This window comes from Salmo salar, chromosome ssa13 (assembly GCF_905237065.1).
Source record: "Salmo salar chromosome ssa13, Ssal_v3.1, whole genome shotgun sequence".
In the NCBI taxonomy this organism is placed as follows: Eukaryota; Metazoa; Chordata; class Actinopteri; order Salmoniformes; family Salmonidae; genus Salmo; species Salmo salar.
The window spans coordinates 22507246-22527418 of NC_059454.1; the positions used below are offsets into that span (position 1 = coordinate 22507246).

The following is a 20173-nucleotide window of genomic DNA, read 5'->3' on the forward strand; positions in this document are numbered from 1 at the left end:
AGAGTTACCTCTGCTGCAGAGGATAAGTTCATTAGTTACCAGCCTCAGAAATTGCGGCCCAAATCAGAGTTCAAGTAACAGACCTCAACATCAACTGTTCAGAGGAGACTGCGTGAATCAGGCTTTCATGGCCGAATTGCTGCAAAGAAACCACTACTAAAGGACACCAATAATAAGAGACTTGCTTGGGCCAAGAAACACGAGCAATGGACATTAGACCGATGGAAAAACTTTCCTTTGGTCTGAAGTCCAAATTTGAGACTTTTGGTTCCAACCACAGTGTCTGAGACGCAGAATAGGTGAACGGATGATCTCCACGTGTGGTTCCCATCGTGAAGCATGGCGGTGTGATGGTGCTTTGCTGGTGACACTGATTTGTTTAGAATTCAAGGCACACGTAAACCAGCATGGCTACCACAGCATTCTGCAGCAATACGCCATACCATCTGGTTTAGGCTTAGTAGGACTATCATTTGTTTTTCAACAGGACAATGACCCAACACACCTCCAGGCTGTGTAAGGGCTATTTGACCAATAATGAGAGTGATGGAGTGCTGCATTAGATGACCTGGCCTCCACAATTACCTGACAATCAGCCAACAAGTGATCAGCATATGTGGGAACTCCTTCAAGACTGCTGAAAAAGCATTCCAGGTGAAGCTGGTTGAGAGAATGCCAAGAATGTGCAAAGCTGTCATCAAGGCAAAGGGTGGCTACTTTGAAGAATCTAAAATATATTTTAATTTGTTTACTACATGATCCCATATGTGTTATTTCATGTAGAAATGTACAATGTAGAAAATACCTTGAATGGATGTCCAAACTTTTGACTTGTACTGTATGTAAATTATACATGTATGCATTTCATTTTCAATACATTTGCAAAAACTGATGGGGTATTGTCTGTAGATGGGTGAGAAAAAACATTTAATACATTTTGAATTCAGGCTGTAACAACAAAATGTGGCATAAATTAAGGGGTATGAATACTTTCTGAAGGCACTGTATATTTACCTGTCTTAACGGCTGAGAGCTGTGCAGAGCAAGCTCAGGTGCAGCAGCAGGGTGTGTGTATGTGGGGTGTGTGTTGTGTTGAACAGGTAGGGGTAGGGCAGAACGGTCTGGGTTCATGTGGTGTGTATTCTGTTGTCCAGGTAGTGAGGCAGGGTGTGAGTGAACAGGGTGTGTGTGAGTAGGTTGTTGTGTGTGTGGGTGTGTCATAACACTCTGTTGCAAAACAGCAGGGTACATATGCAGGCGCTGTGGCAGTGTGGGTGCTGCCATGGCCAGCAGGGTTGTTGGTGAGGGTATCAAGGACACAGAGGTGGGTGGCACCAGAGCGTTCCCTATATGCAGGGGGGCAAGGGGTGAGACAGAGGGGGGCAGAGTGGCAGGCTGGCCTGGGGAGAGGTAGAGAGGGGGCAGAGATAGGGCAGTGGAGGAGGGGTAGGACTGGGGAACAGGGCAGGGGTGAGGGTAGGAGTCACATCCAGCCAGAGGTGTCACCACTTGGATGTTGGGATACGGTGAGGGAAACTAGGAGAAGAAAAGGGTAGAATATGAAAGCAATCAGAAACCAGGGTCTGGAGTATGGAACCCAATGGTGTTTACAGTTATGTTCCATACTGCAAACCAATCAGGCAAGCAAAAGGAAAAAAAATACCATATTCCCAATATAGTGCACAGCTTTTGACAAAAGCACTGCACTATGAGGTATAGGATGCCAGACAAAGCAAGAGATACCCCAAGCTATACTCAACTAAGGACCAAAGTCCTCTCAGCTTGAGGTCAAGAGTTAAAAAAATATATACAGTACCAGTCAAAAGTTTGGATAACCTTGAATGAGAAGGTTTCTTTATTTTCACTATTTTCTACATTGTAGAATAATCAAACTATGAAATAACATATGGAATCATGTAGTAACCAAAAAAAGTGTTACATCAAAATATATTTTAGATTCTTCAAACTAGTCACCCTTTGCCTTGACAGCTTTGCACACTCTTGGCATTCTCTCAACCAGCTTCACCTGGAATGCTTTCCCAACAGTCTTGAATGAGTTCCCACATATGCGGAGCACTTGTTGACTGCTTTTCCTTCACTCTGCGGTCCAAAGCATCTCAACCCTTAAATGAATAGATATCCAAACCTTTGACTGGTACTGTACTTTAGTGGCCAAATGTAATTAGCACATCTACGTACATGGAGTTGTCTACATGCAGTATGGTACCAAAAAAAAAGGGAATAAAGGACAATCCATCCCTGGTAGCAGTGTAAGTGAAAGGGAGGGGTTACCTGTGAAAGGTGTGTTGGGGGCAGAGAAGTGGACATCTGTAGTGGCTGCAACTGCAGAGGGTCAGAGGCCTGAGCCAATGGCTGCTGAGAAGGCAGTGCCTGGGCAGGCAGACTAGATAATGACTGGTGGTGCTGGGGAAAGCTTTGACCCCCAGGGACATTCTACAGACAGAGTACAAGAGAGCGAGCGAGAGAACAAGAGCGAGAGAGAACAAGAAGTGGGGTGAGGGGGTCAGTCTCTGGTTACATCTCTCAATTGGACATCTGCTTTTCCTGCTATTGACCCAAAAAGAATCAGGCTCACATTTCCCATCCTGTCCTTGGAGTCAGCCAGCATATGTGGCTGTTACTGCAGCACACTCCACAGACACAGAACAGGCCCGAGGGACTGAGGAGCTGGCAGATGCAGTGGATAAAAACACTATTGTTTTCATTATAGTTCCCATTATGTCTCCGTTTGGCCACGCTCAGATGAAACTCCTACTACTTGCTCTGTGATTGACCAAACGTCCTCATCCCAGGAGCACCTAAACAACCCCAACGTCCTCATCCCAGGAGCACCTAAACAACCCCAACGTCCTCATCCCAGGAGCACCTAAACAACCCCAACGTCCTCATCCCAGGAGCAACATAGACAGGCAAACCAACAACAGTATTGTCATAACTAAACATTGCTCATCTGACACAAAGGACGTACAGTGCATTTGTTTTCTCTTCCTCCGACAATGTTATTTAGGTGATTTTGACAGTGTGTATTGAGACGAAGGGAGATCTACCTGGTTCAGGAAAGCTGGGTTGTGGAGATAGAGTTGGTACTACGAGAAATGAAAACACAGGGTCAGAGAACTGAAACTTTACTCAAAGGGGAGCACTGTACTGGGCAGTTACTCTCCACCAGGTTAGCTTTGGCTGGGGAGAGGGGTAATTAATTTTGCCCAACTACATGTCGATCCCTAGCCTTAAGCACTCCATGAAGAGACCGACTCAGGTTGAAATTGGGCATCTTGCTAAGTTATTGAAGACTCCTTCAACTTCATATTGAACTCACCTGCTGGCCTGGGGGTAGTGGGGCCACCTGTGCCTGGCTGTGCTGTGCAGTAGTCCCAGTCTGTTGTTGCACTATGGGGGCCACTGGGTAGGTCTGTGGGTCTGCGGCCTGCTGTGGAGCCTGAGCAGATGGACAGGCCTGACCCATCACACTGGGTTGGAGTGATGTGTAGCCTTGCACCGTTGCAGCCTGTGTGGCTGTGGGTGGGTAGCTCTGTGAAGCAGCATGTTGTATGTGTGGGGCTGAGGGTGGGTAGCTCTGTGAAGCAGCCTGTTGTATGTGTGGGGCTGAGGGTGGGTAGCTCTGTGAAGCAGCCTGTTGTATGTGTGGGGCTGAGGGTGGGTAGCTCTGAGAAGCAGCCTGTTGTATGTGTGGGGCTGAGGGTGGGTAGCTCTGAGAAGCAGAGTTCTGTTGCCCCATCAGGGGTATAGAATTGGGGTAACTCTGGAGGGTTGAACCTTGCTGCACAGTATGGGCAGGTGACTGGTAGCGCTGGACAACTGGAGTCTGTTGGACAGTAGGCTTAACCATTGGCTGGCTGTGTTGGGGTAGGGAGACCTGCACAGTCTGTTGGCTGTGCTGCATGGGACTATCCTGTTGGACAGCAGTCTGTGCCATTTGCTGGCTGTGTTGCTGCTGAATGGGGACCTGCACTGTCTGTTGGCTGTGATGCATGGGACTAGACTGGCCAGGCTGCAGAATGGGAGGCATGGCAATGTCTGAGAGGCTGTGTGGGGCTGGGCAAGGCTGGACTGGGGGAGGAACAACAGAAGTTAGAGGTTGTGTTGCTACACTGGGGGTCCGAGTAGGGAGACTGGGTATAGGTACTGTGTGGACCACAGTTGGGGCTACAGATGCACAACTCTGTGTGGGTGCAGTCTGTTGGAGATGCCCCACTGGAGCGGAGTAGTTCTGTGCAACTGGTTGTGTGGGTTTTGTTGCTGCTGCTGCTGCTGCTGCTATGGTAGCTGCCAATACAGTCTGTTGGACAGACAAGGCTGCTGCTGCTGCTGAGAAGCTTGCTGGTGTTGGGTTTTGTTGCAGAGTTGGAGCTGCGTAGCTCGCTGCAGTTTGAGTCAGCTGTTGCAGAGCTGGAGCAACATAACTCTGTGGAGTTGGTGTCCGCTGGATTGGCATTGTTGCTGCTGTGTAGCTTGCTGCAGTGTGTGGCTGCTGCGGGGGCGTAGTTGTCGCTGAAAAGCTTGCTGCAGGCTGTTGAAGTGGTACATTTGCAGTTGTATAACTTGCTGCTATTGCTGTCTGTTGCTGAGGTGGAGCTGGGTAGCTCTGTCCGGTATGATTCTGTTGCAGAGGAACGTTTGATGCCGAGTAACTTGCTGAGGCTGGGGTGTGTTGCAAAGCTACAGCTGAGAAGCTGGCTGTGGTGGGTGTCTGCTGAATGACCTGGGGAGCGGTGGGGTAGCTGTGGCCAGGCTGGAGGTATTGCAGGTGGGTGTGCAGGGCCGGGGCAGAGGCAGGCTGGCTCTGGAGAGACACATGGTTCTGGAGCAAGGTGTGCACAGCACTGGACTGAGAGGAGAGAGAGACATGTTAAAGACAAAGACACATTGGGGGCGCTTTTAGGCCCTCGTTAAAATGTACTGTATTTGACAGTGACGTAAAATATCTAAATCTACAAACTTGGAACAATATAGACAACCTCTACAAGAGAAAAACCAATATGAGCCAAAACAAATACACAGATTGTCAATGATAATGAGTGGCTGAAGGATTAAAATAAAGTTCTTAAAAACACCCAGACAATGGCAGGGTTAACAGAGGAGGCAGCAGGAGTGCACTACAATAAGGAGGTATGGGAAAGGGAAGAGGGGCCATGAGAGGTTAGAGGGGACACAGCAGCATTCATTCCCTTGGTTTGCAGCAGCCATCTGTTCATTCACTGAGGACGTTCCATGGGTAAGTTGATATGAGCGGGTGTAGAAGGATGGGTTTGCATTCTGGCATTCAGTCAGTAAAGCAGAAAGAGAAGACATTAACAGGCCAGCTCAAGTTGGCAGCGGGTTAAACAGTTAGTCAGCAGTATCTATGGTCCTCCAGAGAACCAGCTTGTCCCAAAGCGCACCAGTAGAACCATGGACTTCTATGGTAGTTTGAAGCTGAGCAGAAGAGAGAGCAGGGTCCAGTCCCATGACAGCACTAAAACAGAGCCCCTTCTACAGGTCTAAGCAGGGAGTGAAGTCTACAGGAGTCAGTTCTACAGGTTGAGCTGAGGGCATCTCAATACTCTAAAGTAACTTCCTCTCCTCACCTGCTTTACCACATCTGCACTGACATCAAGGAATTGGACAGATGAAAGCAAATTCATTGTTGGCATCTACCATATTACTTTCACCTATCCTTTGTTGTCTGTTCAGTGCAGATGAATGAAAGACACTGAGCGAAAGCTACTTTAGACTATTGTGAGATGCAGCCCTAGTCTCCCTGTGTGACCTACCACTCCCGGGGGCCCGGTAGCTCGATGCTCCCCAGCGCAGTAGCTGGCCCTGCGGTCCTGTGTGGGCCTGGCCAGAGGAGGTGTAGTGTGGCCACCACTGAAGCTGCCTCTCTGGAGTAAGTTCAGACTCCCATCCCCATAGTTCTTGGCAGGCTGCTGGGCTGCAGGCAGGTGGAGGAGGGAGGGTTGGCCCTGGTTGGATAGGGTGGTTTTACAGCTGATGATGTTCATCAGGTTCTGTTGTAGTAAGAAGAGGTCAGAGCAGTCACTTCCTATGTGACTTTGACCTTTCACCCCTCCGGACCCTGCGGTTGTCGCTACCCCACAGGGGTGTGGTGGAAAGGGAAAGGCGATGTGCTTCTGCCCCCCCTCTTGTGACTTCAGCAGCAGCAGAGAGAAGCAGGCCTGGCAGAGGTGCTTTCTGGGTGCGCCTTGGTGGTGGTGATGGGCAGAGTTTAGACTCAGCAGGGTGCTGAAGTCTGAATGCCTCCGCCCACCTGACACAGATTTAACCCTGCTCGCATTGGTGGCTTCCAATGTCTTGGATTCCACAGAAGTGTCACTATGACGCCGGGCCTCAGAGTGTGTGGGGTCAGGTAGGGCCAGGAGGAGGGTGGCAGGCAAAGCACTCGGAGAAGGGAAGCCGTCCTCTGCCTCGGAGCGGAACTCAGAGGAGCTGCTCTCTGTTTGGTTGTCTGGTGATGTGGGCGCAGGACTGGCAGATCTCTGTGGGCTGCAGGGCCCAGAGGTCAGAGGTTGCAGGAGCTTATGAAGAGTGACGTTGTTGCCCCTTAGAGTGTCAATGACAGAGGCACTCCCTCTCCTTGCCCCTGCTCCTACCCCCACTCGGAGCTCTGGCCCTAGGGCTCCTTTCCACCCCTCACCCTTTTCACAGGAGCGGGGGCGTGCTGAAGCCAAATATAGACCACTGCGGTGACGCTGAGCCCATACAGGGACCCACAGGCAAAACATATGTTACTCAAAACACAATCAAAAACAGATTGAAGAAATTCGACACATACACAATAAAAACATGAAAATGGAATAGGGTGGAGATTAATTGGGGAATTCTGAGCAAATGAGCTGCAGTGACTCTTTAGGATGGCATTAACATAAAGGTGCCTATATTATTACATTTGTAATAAAATGAGGATCCAAATGTGTGAGCATATGCCACATACATATGCATGTGATGGGTATTACTGTGCAAATGAGAATGTACTTTATGTGCACGTGCATGTATGGTATGTCCTGTGTGTGTATTAGTGGGGTATGATAATGACCCTGTGTATAGTGCACGTGCCCTTGGTGCGAGTGTGTGTGGTACAGACCTGGTGATGCGTTGCCATGGTGATGGGCTCCACTAGGGACTGGTAGAGGACATTGTGTTGGCTGCTGTGGGAGTCAGAGTACACAGCGGAGCCCAGGCCGCTGTCAAACGTACTGTCTGCTACAGACATACAAAGATTGGGGGTTAGTCTTTACACACACAAAGGAGACTGAGCGAGAAAGGTTACTCAGACACAAATAAACAAACAAACCACCGTATAATAGAAACTCCACTGTCAAAGACTAATTCCACCGCGTGACAGAGAGCACGGTGTCAAGTGTATGTGACAGGGGGAGGTGTAAGTCTAGTGTGGATTCACTCGTTGCATGTCATTCCGCATGATGTGTGTGTCAGTGGTGTCTCACATGTGACAGAGGTGGCGCTGGCTGGAAGGTTACACAGCCTGGCGTGCTGGTCTGCCTCTGGCTCCAGCAGAGGGGGCTGTACTGCCTGTGTAGCCCCAGCAGAGGCCCCCTGGGCTGGGGCTGACTGGGCCCCGAGTCCTGCCTCTCCTATGTCCACTGTAGGTCCTGCCAATACAGACCTCTCTCTCCTCCATTTGATCAGCGCTACACGGTCTCGGATAGACTTCCCCACGATCTTAGCATCACTCTCATGGAAGAACCCAGATTCCACCTATCGGGGAGAGGAGTGTAGGAAGAAGAGTATTTTTAGAGTCAATGTGTTAGAGGAAGAGGAGAGAAAACAGGAGAGAGATGGGAGGAGGGAGCAGGAAAGGGAAGAGATGGAGAATCTATTTTGAGAAAGGGGGGGGATTTAAAAGCTGGGTTCAGAGGGTTCAGACAGTCTGCCTCTGTGTAGAATACGACAGGATAAAGGACAGGTGCATTTAAACCAGGGGGAAGGCAACTAGACTCAGCCGCGGGCCGATTTTTATTGGAGAAAATATTAGTGGGGCTGGAACATAATTATAATTTGTACACTGCAAATTGACCACAACCCAAACAGTAGTACTAAGCGATTAACACAAATCGTCAGTTATTTTTCATTTTTTAAACAACTAATTGACTAACATCGTTTTTCTCTACTTCTGTGCGCTCAATACACAGTTTCTCTAGAGATAAATTCAATCAAGCACAAACTGCGATGTAGTAGGAAAATGGGGCAATTAACTACAAAGGCCATAATCCATTGCGCGCCTACTTGTCCAGTCTGGATTTCTTTTATGCCTCCTACGTAAAAGACAGAAGAACGCGCGAACGAAAGAGAACTCACGAAGCAACTTCTCCATGTGAAAATACATGATCTAAGTGATTGATAGTTGGTATTCAGCAGTCAAAAGTATGCCTTATTGACTTTGAAGAGCTACTAAAATAGTGATTCTGTCAGACAGCAGCTCTATAGAGATGAGATGACTTGAAAAATAAATAAGTCTTAAAATAAAACAAATGTAATATACACAACTGAAATATTTGAAAGTAATGTGAATAAATAGTAAATAGGTAGTAACGGGCAGTCACTACCATCATGGGACTTTTGTTTTATTCTGTGTTGTTTACAGCATTCAACTCACATAATGCATACAGCGTTTCATGTTCATTTGTTGGGATACTTGGGAACAGATTTCCTAAAAGTTTGGGAGTTTTGCTGTTATAATTTACAAAAAAATGTGTGGGGGCCCATGGGCCACCTGTTGCCGACCCTCTATTTAGACCATGGAAAATATGTAAGGGTAAAATAATGAGTTATTTTTTTAAAGGAGGTTTGGAATTAAAGGACTCATTAATAGGAATCATGGCCTGCCATAAAACATTTCAAAAAGCTTTCTGTTTTGGCACAGGTGGGCAAATGTATTTATTTCATTGACTACAAGTCCCATATCTTTAACACGACCATTTTGCTTTTAAGACCTCTGTTCACAGTAATTTAAGATGTAGTCATTTAATCAACACAAAACTGAATAAAACCTGTCATAAACCATGTCCTGAATAAGAAACCAAAGGAGCTCTGAGTAGCAGAGTGCATGACCGGAGACAAGGGCCCAGTCGATAAAGAAACTACATCTCCCATGGTGCCCGTCTGTAGAGAAAATAGTCATTGTAGTGTGACAAGGGGTGATTGGAGATGGAGCGTGCAGATTGCGGCCCACAGTACAATGAGGATGCGCTTTCTCCCCCTCTCCTCCAAAACGACCGTTACAGCTAGACCAAAATTCCCCCAGCATGGGGAGATGTCAGGATAGAGGGAGCAAAGCAGGTCAGCTTGCTGTCTGACAAAATAATCGATGGCCCTGATTCTCAGTAACACTAAGCACTGCAGCCGGATCCATTCACAACGGAAATGAACACTCATGACAGCCTGGCCCGTTGACAAAAGGACAGCTTAACACACACACACACAAACCCAAGCCTGTCCCACACACAAATAGCCTACAGGGTAAAATAAACACTATAGAATCTATTCACAGCTTAAAAACATCTTAGAGAAACTCATGAGCTCACTAATACAAACACAGACAACCATAAAATGCAGGTCACCCAGACATGGTCAAACAATGACAATGGTTAGTTAGTGGATGTTCTTCCTGACTTGATGGAATAGACTGATGCTGAGGCACATCTCTGGTGACCATCACAATGAGATATGAAGAAGAATACAAATGAAGAGAAGTCTGCTCATGGCCGTTTTGAACAGTCGGTACACAACATAAGAGGACAAACAGATGGAGTTAATCCAGGCCAAAATAAAGACAAAGCTTCTTCCTTTTCTACAATTAACACCACAGAGGTAAACAACATGACCAAAAGTATGTGGACACCTGCTTGTCAAACATCTCATTCCAAAATGGGGTTGAAAGCAACAACCTATGACGGTGCCACGTTGAAAGACACTGAGCTCGTCATTAAAGCCATTCTAATGCCAAGATTTGTCATGTTGTTTGCATGGCTGTACACCTGTCAGCAACAGGTGTGACTGAAACAGCCGAATCCACTAATCTACTTTGCACTCTATAACCCTCTTCGCCATCTGCAAGCATCCAGTGAGACGATTTCTAGTTTCACTACAGAGGCAGTGTTTTAGCCCAGTGCTCCTCAACCTGGTATAAAGCACATACCTGCTTTCACTTAAACAGCTTGGACAAAGTCTGAAATAAGTTAGATGTGTGGTCTGAGAACAATCTACAGGAGAAAACAGTAGCTAGGTCCATCAGAAATATAAAACCACACCAAGGGCCTGAGCACTCTAATCTTATCGCTGGGTTACTTAAGTACAGAGAAATATGATGCCTCTCTGGCCCAGTGTTGTGTCACAAGGCATGAACAGCTTTTATCTGATGGCGGATGTTCGTTGGAAAAAAAAAACATGCAAACAGAAAGAAAAAAAGAAAAGCGCAATCACTGGACTCCTGGAAGTACAAATCGTATCACTGCCAATCTGCATGAGGGCACATTCCCTGATGAGATCAGAGCACTGTTGGCACACGGTCTGCCTGGACTCCACACAGGCCTCTGCTGCCCTACACGACAAGTAACCCAACACAGACCTCTGCTGCCCTACACGACAAGTAACCCAACACAGGCCTCTGCTGCCCTACACGACAAGTAACCCAACACAGGCCTCTGCTGCCCTACACGACAAGTAACCCAACACAGACCTCTGCTGCCCTACACGACAAGTAACCCAACACAGACCTCTGCTGCCCTACACGACAAGTAACCCAACACAGACCTCTGCTGCCCTACACGACAAGTAACCCAACACAGACCTCTGCTGCCCTACACGACAAGTAACCCAACACAGACCTCTGCTGCCCTACACGACAAGTAACCCAACACAGACCTCTGCTGCCCTACACGACAAGTAACCCAACACAGACCTCTGCTGCCCTACACGACAAGTAACCCAACACAGACCTCTGCTGCCCTACACGACAAGTAACCCAACACAGACCTCTGCTGCCCTACACGACAAGTAACCCAACACAGACCTCTGCTGCCCAACACGACAAGTAACCCAACACAGACCTCTGCTGCCCTACATGACAAGTAACCCAACATGGTTACATTTGATGAATAATGACAAACACACCGACTTGAGAAATATTGTGATGAGGATCAAAGCATCAGAAATTCTAAAATATATTCTTATGCAGGTGAAATTCACACTCCACCTTGGATTGTGTGTTCAACCAGTCTAACGCTATAATCCACCCATGTCTTCAACCATCCATCTTACCATCTCTTGGGCCACGCCCTCTGGGGTCTCTTTCTCCAGTTCAAAGGTGAACTCAATTGCTCCACTCTCCTTGTACTTCCCCTTCAGCTTCTTGGGGTCTTCCACCCACAGTTTCAGGGCGATAGCTGCCTTCTTCCCATCATCCTCCTCTGCCAGCTCCACCCGCACCCCTGTGTCCTCCGCAAAGAAGGCGTGGTTCAGCAGGTCCTTTATAGAGTACCTGGGAGAAAGGAACAAGAAAAACAACCTTCACCACTGTGATAACATAGCATGGCTCCAACTGATCTTCTGTTGTCATTTCAGAGATTAGGCCAACATTAAATATAAATTCATGAGACGAAAGTCAAAGTCTGAATGTACAAAGTGACTCAATAGTTATGTCATGCACGAGCTGAAAAACAGACTCCGCTGGGCACCAATGTTTTCAGTGTTTCCGTCTGGACACAGCCATAAGAACAGGATAAGCCCTTATCTAAGAGTACCCTCCGTTTATTAGCTGCCAGGACAAGGACAGAGAGCACAGCACACAATAACCTCAGTATGAAAACCTGCCACAGAGGGGGTTCTAAGGGATATTTTCTCCTCCGTATCAAACCAATTATTATTCGGGAGGGTAGATTGCAATGTTGTTGAGAGCCCCGACTATCATCGCTGGGGTGATAGGACGTGGGCAGGTGAGGCAAGGTGCGGAGGGACAGCAGGGCACCTTGGGGGCCCTGTGGCCGAGAGGCGGGTACAGTCACTCACCGCTCCTCTTTCTTTTGGCAGATGCACTCGCCAATAATCTCCTTGATTTCAGGATCCACAACCTTGTTAAAGCTGGCAGGCTTCACTCCCTGAGAACAGAGAAAAGAAAACAAATAATTCAGAGGGAAGGCCGGACTCAGTGGGTAAGTATTGTGGGGGAAATAACAAAGGGTGAAAACACAGAGCGAGATGGCCACATATATCTAGTCACCAGAACAGCATGAAAATATGACCAAAGGTTAGATCCTTTCCAAATGTGGTCTTAGTTTGCACACCTCATTTTAAGTTATGGCATTGTGACTTTGGGAGTTTTCTTGATATGGAGACATGCACAAAATGACTCCATAAAAACCTATATCACATTTCAGGTGTCGTCTATATCACTTGTCTGATCGTTAATGATTTAATCAAGCCCCTTTCCGCAACTATATGGACAAAAATATATTTTTTAAAATGGGCTTTTCAGGAACTGGCACAGTCATACAGATGGTAATATGTACTGCATGTAGTCTGGTTTATAGCTATTGAGGTTTCCCTTTGATAAAGGAGCTATAAATAACCTTCTCTGGTCTTTCCAGGGCACTGATATGCATAGAGTAAAGAAGACTCAGTGAAACAACGCTGCTGCTTCCAGAAAGAGGGGGTTACGTGTTTAATAGCAGGTGGATATAGCCTGGTAGCCCGGTCCCAGATATGTACAGTGCATTCAGAAAGTATTCAGGCCCCTTCACGCTTTCAACATTGTTACGTTACAGCCTTAATCTAAAATTGATTAAATTGTTATTTTCCTCAATCTACACAATACCCCATAATGACAAATCCAAAACTGTTTTTTAGAAATATTTGCAAATGCATTAAATAAAAAAGTGAAATGTGACATTTGCATAAGTATTCAGATCCTTTACGCAGAACTTTGTTGAAGCACCTTTGGCAGCGATTACAGCCTCGAGTCTTCTTGGGAATGACGCTACAAGCTTGGCAATCCTCTCAAGCTCTGTCAGGTTGGATGGGGAGCATCGCTGCACAGCTATTTTCAGGTCTCTCCATAGATGTTCGATCAGGTTCAAGTCCGGGCTCTGGCTGGGCCACTCAGGGACATTCAGAGACCTGTCCCGAAGCCACTCCTGCATTGTATTGGCTGTGTGCTTAGGGTTGTTGTCCTGTTGGAAGATGAACCGTCGCCCTAGTCTGAGGTCCTGAGCAGGTTGTCATCAAGGATCTCTGTACTTTTCTCTGTTCATCTTTCCCTCGATCCTGACTAGTCTCCCAGTCCCTGCCACTGAAAAACATCCCTACATAATGATGCTGCCACCACGCTTGACCATAGGAATCGTGCCAGGTTTCCTCCAGACATGACACTTGGCATTCAGGACAAAGAGTTCAATCTTGGTTTCATCAGACCAGAGAATCTTGTTTCTCATGGTCAGAGTCCTTTAGGTGCCTTTTTGGCAAACTGTCATAAGGTTGTCGTGCCTTTTATGAGGAGTGGCTCCATCTGGACACTACCATAAAGGCCTGATTGGTGGATGCTGCAGAGATGGTTGTCCTAGAAGTTTCTCCCATCTCCTCAGAGGAACAACTTTGTCAGAGTAACCATTAGGTTCTTGGTCACCTCCCTGACCAAGGCCCTTCTCCCCCAATTTCTCAGTTTGGCTGGGCGTCCAGCTCTAGGAAGAGTCTTGGTGGTTCCAAACTTCTTCCATTTAAGAATGATGGAGGCCACGGTTCTTGGGGACCTTCAATTCTTCCCCAAATCTTTGCCTCGACACAATTCTGTCTTGGAGCTCTACGGAGAATTCCTTCGACCTCATGGCTTGGTTTTTGCTCTGAAACTGTGGGATCTTATATAGACAGGTGTGAGTATTTCCAAATCAGTTGAATTTATCACAGATGGACTCCAATCAAGTTGAAGAAACATCAAGGATGATCAATGGAAACAGGATGCACCTAAGCTCAATTTCAAGTCTCATAGCAAAGCGTCTGATTACTTACATAAATAACGTAAGTCTGTTTGATATATTCAATACATTTGCAAATAAATATTTAAATCAATTTTAGAAGGCTGTAACGTAAAAAAAAGTGGAAAAAGGGAAGGGGTCTGAATACTTTCTGAATGCACTGTATATGCCTTAGCCAACTGCTCGGACTATCCTTATCATAGGCATGTGCTTTAGAGCCAAGTCCTCTGATTATCATTGATAAGGCTAGTCAGAATAGTCAGCTAAAGCACAGATCTGAAACCAGGATAAGGTGAGTCATTCCATTCCAGCAGTGCCTGCCAAGTTTAAAGAGTGCAAAATCAATACCCTTCATCAAATATATCATGACTCCGAACACCCCCACCCCCCAATCTAAAAACAGTTTGCTGCATGCTTTCTTCCTCACTGGCATGGAGTGGAATACACCCTCAAGGCTGGATCTGTGAAGAACTGGTGGGGGTTCTAGATAGGGCTGCAGCGGTCACGGAATTTAGTCAGCCGGTGATTGTCAAGCAAATAACTGCCAATAACTGCCAGTCTCAAGGTAACTGACCATTAATTAAACACATTTAGCATCTCCTGGCTTGCACACATAGCCTACAAGCCCAATGATGCAGACCTTTGGATTTAGACTTAAATAGTATGAAGAATACAATTGAACAAAGCAGAAATATAAAAGGATACTTTCTTCAAATCAAATTCTATTTGTCACATGTGCAGAATACAACAGGTATAGAAAGTTCCATGAAATGCTTACTTACAAGCTCTTAGCCAACAATGCAGCTCAAGAAAGAGTGAATACAATTTTTTTACTAAATAAACTAAATTAAATAAATAAACACAGGAAATGTACATAACAATAACATACACAGGGGGTACCGAGTCAATGTGCGGGGGTACAGGTTAGTCGAGGTCATTTGTAAAGGGATTATGCATAGATAATAAACAGCAAGTAGAAGTAGTTAAAAAAACAAAGCCGGGGGGGTAGCAAATAGTCCGGGTAGCCATTTGATTAGCTGTTCAGCAGTCTCATGGCTTGGGGGAGTAGAAGCTGTTAAGGAGCCTTTTAGTCCGCCTAGTATATAGGTCCTGGATGTCAAGAAGCTTGGCCCCAGTGATGTACTGGGCCGTACGCACTACCCTCTGTAGCGCCTTATGGTCAGATGCCGAGCAGTTGCCATACCAGGCGGTGATGCAACTGGTCAGGATGCCATCGATGGTGCATCTGTAGAACTTTGAGGATCTGGGGACCCAAGCCAAATCTTTTCAGTCTCCTGAGGGGAAAAAGGTGTTTTTGTGTCCTCTTCACAACTGTCTTGGTGTGTTTGGACCATGAAAGTTTGTTGGTGATGTGGACACCAAGGAACTTGAAACCCTCGACCCACTCCACTTGTCCCGTCGATGTGAATGGAGGCGTATTCGGCCCTCCTTTTCCTGTAGTCCATGATCAGCTACTTTGTCTAGTACACATTGAGAGGTTGTTGTCCTGGCACTACACTGCCAGGTCTCTGACCTCCCTATAGGCTGTCACATCATTGCCGGTGATCAGGCCTAACACTGTTGTGTCGTCAGCAAACTTAATGCTGTTGGAGTCGTGCTTGGCCACGCAGTCATGGGATAAACAGGGAGTACTGGAGGGGATTAAGCATGCACCCCTGACGGGCCCCAGTGTTGAGGATCAGCGTGGTGGATGTGTTGTTACCTACCCTTACCGCCTGAAGGCGGCCCGTAAGAAAGTCCAGAATCCAGTTGCAGAGGGAGGTGTTTAGTCCCAGGGTCCTTAGCTTATTGATGAGCTTTGCGGGCACTATGGTGTTGAACGCTGAGCTGTAGTCACTCTCACATAGGTGTTCCTTTTGTCCAGGTGGGAAAGGGCAGTGTGGACTGCGATTGAATCATCTGTGGATCTGTTGGGGCGGGATGCGAATTGGAGTGGGTCTAGGGTTTCTGGCATGATGGTGTTGATGTGAGCCATGACCAGCCTACCAAAGTATGAGGGAGTGCGCACAAACGTTGGCCTATGCGTTTTGATTTTTAATACATTCTAAAACATACATGATGCGATTAATTATGGTTTGAAAAAAGTTGCATGAAAGGCCGGAGCTCTGCTTTGTTTCTTGTGCAGGCTGTACACACAGTCTCTCGTTCACAATTTGACAAGCACTTGATAATGCGTCAAATTTCCCGGCAGCATCCCCTTTGTGTGGCCTAACACCCCTAAAACAAATCCATGCCTTTTGTGGCTGTTGTGCCCTTGTGCTGCATATAATAATTTGAATTCCCTTCTACCTGCGTGTTTTGAAGCACCTCTCACTCACGTGATCAGGTCTTTGTCACAGGCTACAAGTGAAGAACACACCGGGGACGCAACTGCGCGCATCCATTCCGAGGAACATATTGAAGATATTGGAAGAACTGTCCACATTTACTTTGTCAGCCAACAAGATGAGTAGGCCTAATGAACAACAAAAGCACTAGCCTGTGTCATTCTACTATCCTCCATTGTACAAAAGTTGACTTATTCTATACTGTGCGAGAAATAAATATTCCAAACATAGTCTGGGACAGTTGTGGGATGCGATAGATCCCACATTAATACAGCCACTAGCATCAAAAATTTTTTGATGCAATGAGGCTGATGCAACAGATCAGAATGTTCAGCTTACAATGTTGATGAACTATTAGGCTATTTCTTCACATTATAAGCACAGCAATGCACACACACACGGCAGTAGGCTATAAGCGCAAATGTTCCATTAGCGGGAAAACACCATTATCAAGACAAGCAATGTGCTTAATATTAGGACATTTGAGATAAATAATAGGAATAGTCTATAGAAAGCTGATGGGATCCTCCTCTTTTTAATAGAAGCCATCACTAATTTCTCACGCAATTGCATAGCCTATAGAAATGTTGCGCAACATGAGCTCTCATGAAGTGTTTGATTAGAATTTCTATTACATTGATGTCAGCGTGATTAGAGGGACAATAGAGTGCTGAGTACCAGGCAGTCAGCATGTTTGTTAGGCTACTAATGACCATCAGCAGCATCAGAGCTTGGAGAAGCCTAATTACAAAAACTAAACGGTTACGTGGAATTTGACTGCCTTCATGACTCACTACCGCTGGTGTGGCGGTAATACGGTCACCAGAACAGCCCTGGGCAGTGCCACATGGCACGTCATAACCATCTTAACTCCCTAGTATGACAAGCTTACTGGACAGTAATTCAAGTATCAAAACCCATGGGGCTCTAGTAACATAACCCCTTCCTTGGAAAGACATTGCATTTCCTTACATTCAACGGGGAATTTCCATTGAGGAATAGTGTACCATGAAAGCCATGATAAATACAGTTGCTATCATCAAACCATCCTCTTTCGTAATAACCCAATCGACTGGGCTTACTGAGTTTAATCTAAAGCTAATTTTCTCATGGTCACGTTTGTGTGAGCTACAGACTTATGGGTTGTACAATTGGATGTTTATTTCTTCTGCATCTGTAGAAAGCAACCATTAGTCTTATTAAAAATGGGTGCTGAGCTAAAGCGGTGTTTGTGAGAAAAGGGCGGATCCCAAAGGGGGTCTTTTTACAAAACACATGTTAAATCCAAAATGGTTCGCGCTATTCATTTTTAATTACGTTTTTGCTTTAAACTTGACAATAAATCTCATTAATTTTTGTCAAATTGTTTTGCGTTTTACTTGTAGCCTTGGTTGTCCTGAAAATAATAATGGTAAAACACTTAATTGTGAGGCTAAATATAAAAAGGGCTGGACATGCAGATAAAGTCAAATAAATGAAAAGCCAATTTTTGCTGGGGTTTGGGACTGATAGGGTTAACCTGTTAGGGCTAGGGGGCAGCATTTGCACGTCTGGATAAAAAAAATGTACCCGATTTAATCTGGTTACTAATCCTACCCAGTAACTAGAATATGCATATACTTATTATATATGGATAGAAAACACTCTAAAGTTTCTAAAACTGTTTGAATGGTGTCTGTGAGTATAACAGAACTCATTTGGCAGGCAAAACCCTGAGACATTTTCTGACAGGAAGTGGATACCTGATGTGTTGTATTGACTTTAAACCTATCCCATTGAAAAACACAGGGGCTGAGGAATATTTTGGCACTTCCTATTGCTTCCACTAGATGTCACCAGCCTTTACAAAGTGTTTTGAGTCTTCTGGAGGGAGATCTGACCGAACAAGAGCCATGGAACGATGATGTCCCATTAGACACCTGGCGTGCGAGTTCATGTTGGGTACCCTCGTTCCAATACGTTATAAAAGAGTATGCATTCGTCCACCTTGAATATTATTCATGTTCTGGTTAAAAAAAGGCCCTAATGATTTATGCTATACAACGTTTGACATGTTTGAACGAACGGAAATATATTTTTTCCCCTCGTTCATGACGAGAAGTCCGGCTGGCTTAGATCATGTGCTAACAACACGGAGATTTTTGGACATAAATGAGCTTTTTTGAACAAAACTACATTCGTTATGGACCTGTGATACCTGGAAGTGACATCTGATGAAGAGAATCAAAGGTAATGGATTATTTACATAGTATTTTCGATTTTAGATCTCCCCAACATGACGTCTAGTCTGTATCGCAACGCGTATTTTTCTGGGCGCAGTGCTCAGATTATTGCAAAGTGTGATTTCCCAGTAAGGTTATTTTTAAATCTGGCAAGTTGATTGCGTTCAAGAGATGTAAATCTATAATTCTTTAAATGACAATATAATATTTTACCAATGTTTTCTAATTTTAATTATTTAATTTGTGACGCTGACTTGACTGCCGGTTATTGGAGGGAAACGATTTCCTCAACATCAATGCCATAGTAAAACGCTGTTTTTGGATATAAATATGAACTTGATAGAACTAAAAATGCATGCATTGTCTAACATAATGTCCTAGGAGTGTCATCTGATGGAGATTGTAAAAGGTTAGTGCATCATTTTAGCTGGTTTTATGGTTTTGGTGACCCTGTCTTTGACTTGACAAAACATTACACACAACTCTTGTAAATGTACTGTCCTAACATACTCTAAATTTATGCTTTCGCCGTAAAACCTTTTTGAAATCGTAAAACGTGGTTAGATTAAGGAGATGTTTATCTTTCAAATGGTGTAAAATAGTTGTATTTTTGAAAAATTTGAATTTTGACATTTATTTGGATTCAAATTTGCCGCTCTTGAAATGCACCTGCTGTTGATGGAGTGCACCACGGGTGGCACGCTAGCGTCCCACCTAGCCCATAGAGGTTAAAAGACATGCTCTGGATCTTTGGCGACTACAAAGTATTTTTTTTAACCTCCTGCGTTGGACTGGGTGTGTCGATGTGTAGTTCATACATGCAAGATCTATGATCAGCATTACCGTCGGACCTCAATTATCATAAGGTGAATCCACCAATTTGTAAGTCGCTCTGGATAAGAGCGTCTGCCAAATGACTTAAATGTAATTAGCCACGAAATCCCTAGTTTGAAATAAACTTTTTCTGGATGCTGTGCTGCGCCATTTTCCCCCACGTGGGCCAGTCCCCTCGCAAATAGAGTTCTAGCCAATGAGCTTCACCCTTCACCATTTGAGTGACAGCTAGCCAGATGCACACACACACACATCAGAGCGAGAGGATTGACATGGTGCACAAATCTGCACGTGACGTAGTATGCAATTTTCGGGGACAACTTTTAGATTGTGAGCATTACTTTCAGAACTACTGGCTAAAAAGTATACAAAAAGGTACAAGAGAATCGCTAATATAGAGAGGTCATTCAAAAAAAGGTAAAGCACTAGTTAGAAAATGAAAACCTAACTATTTTATGACCTTGTGATGCTCCATATTCTTATTATTTACTCATCTGTCAAAATGTTGGGTGTCATGTCTCGATAGCAATTTTCAAGTCTCGCCATAGTACTTCAAGCAGATTTAAGTCAAAACTGTAACTTGGCCACTTAGGAACATTTACTGTCTTTTTGGTAAGCAACTCCGGTGTAGATTTGGCCTTGTGTTGTAGCTTATTGTCCTGCTGAAAGGTGAATTCCTCTCCCAGTATCTGGTGTAAAGCAGACAGAAGCAGGTTTTGCTCCAGGATTTTGCCTTTGCTTA

General features: G+C 45.4%; 1 protein-coding gene across 12 annotated transcripts in view; it reads right to left on the bottom strand.

Annotated features, from left to right (window-relative positions):
* The window catches only part of LOC106566616 (serine/threonine-protein kinase WNK2), a 96225-nt gene that overhangs the window by 34018 nt on the left and 42034 nt on the right, over positions 1-20173 (bottom strand). For 8 of the 12 annotated variants that reach the window (XR_006758514.1, XM_014134799.2, XM_014134802.2 and 5 more), the window contains 9 exons: positions 12070-12158; positions 11323-11542; positions 7491-7761; positions 7127-7245; positions 5796-6734; positions 3341-4870; positions 3069-3107; positions 2293-2454; positions 1015-1536 (listed from right to left, as the gene is read on the bottom strand). Coding sequence is in view for 11 of the 12 variants with exons in the window: in XM_014134799.2 (XP_013990274.2) it covers positions 1015-1536; positions 2293-2454; positions 3069-3107; positions 3341-4870; positions 5796-6734; positions 7127-7245; positions 7491-7761; positions 11323-11542; positions 12070-12158 (3891 nt within the window). In the remaining variant the exon portion in view is untranslated. The remainder of the gene's footprint in view (positions 1-1014; positions 1537-2292; positions 2455-3068; positions 3108-3340; positions 4871-5795; positions 6735-7126; positions 7246-7490; positions 7762-11322; positions 11543-12069; positions 12159-20173) is intronic. The other 4 variants (XM_014134798.2, XM_014134804.2, XM_014134807.2 and 1 more) reach the window with 4 other exon arrangements.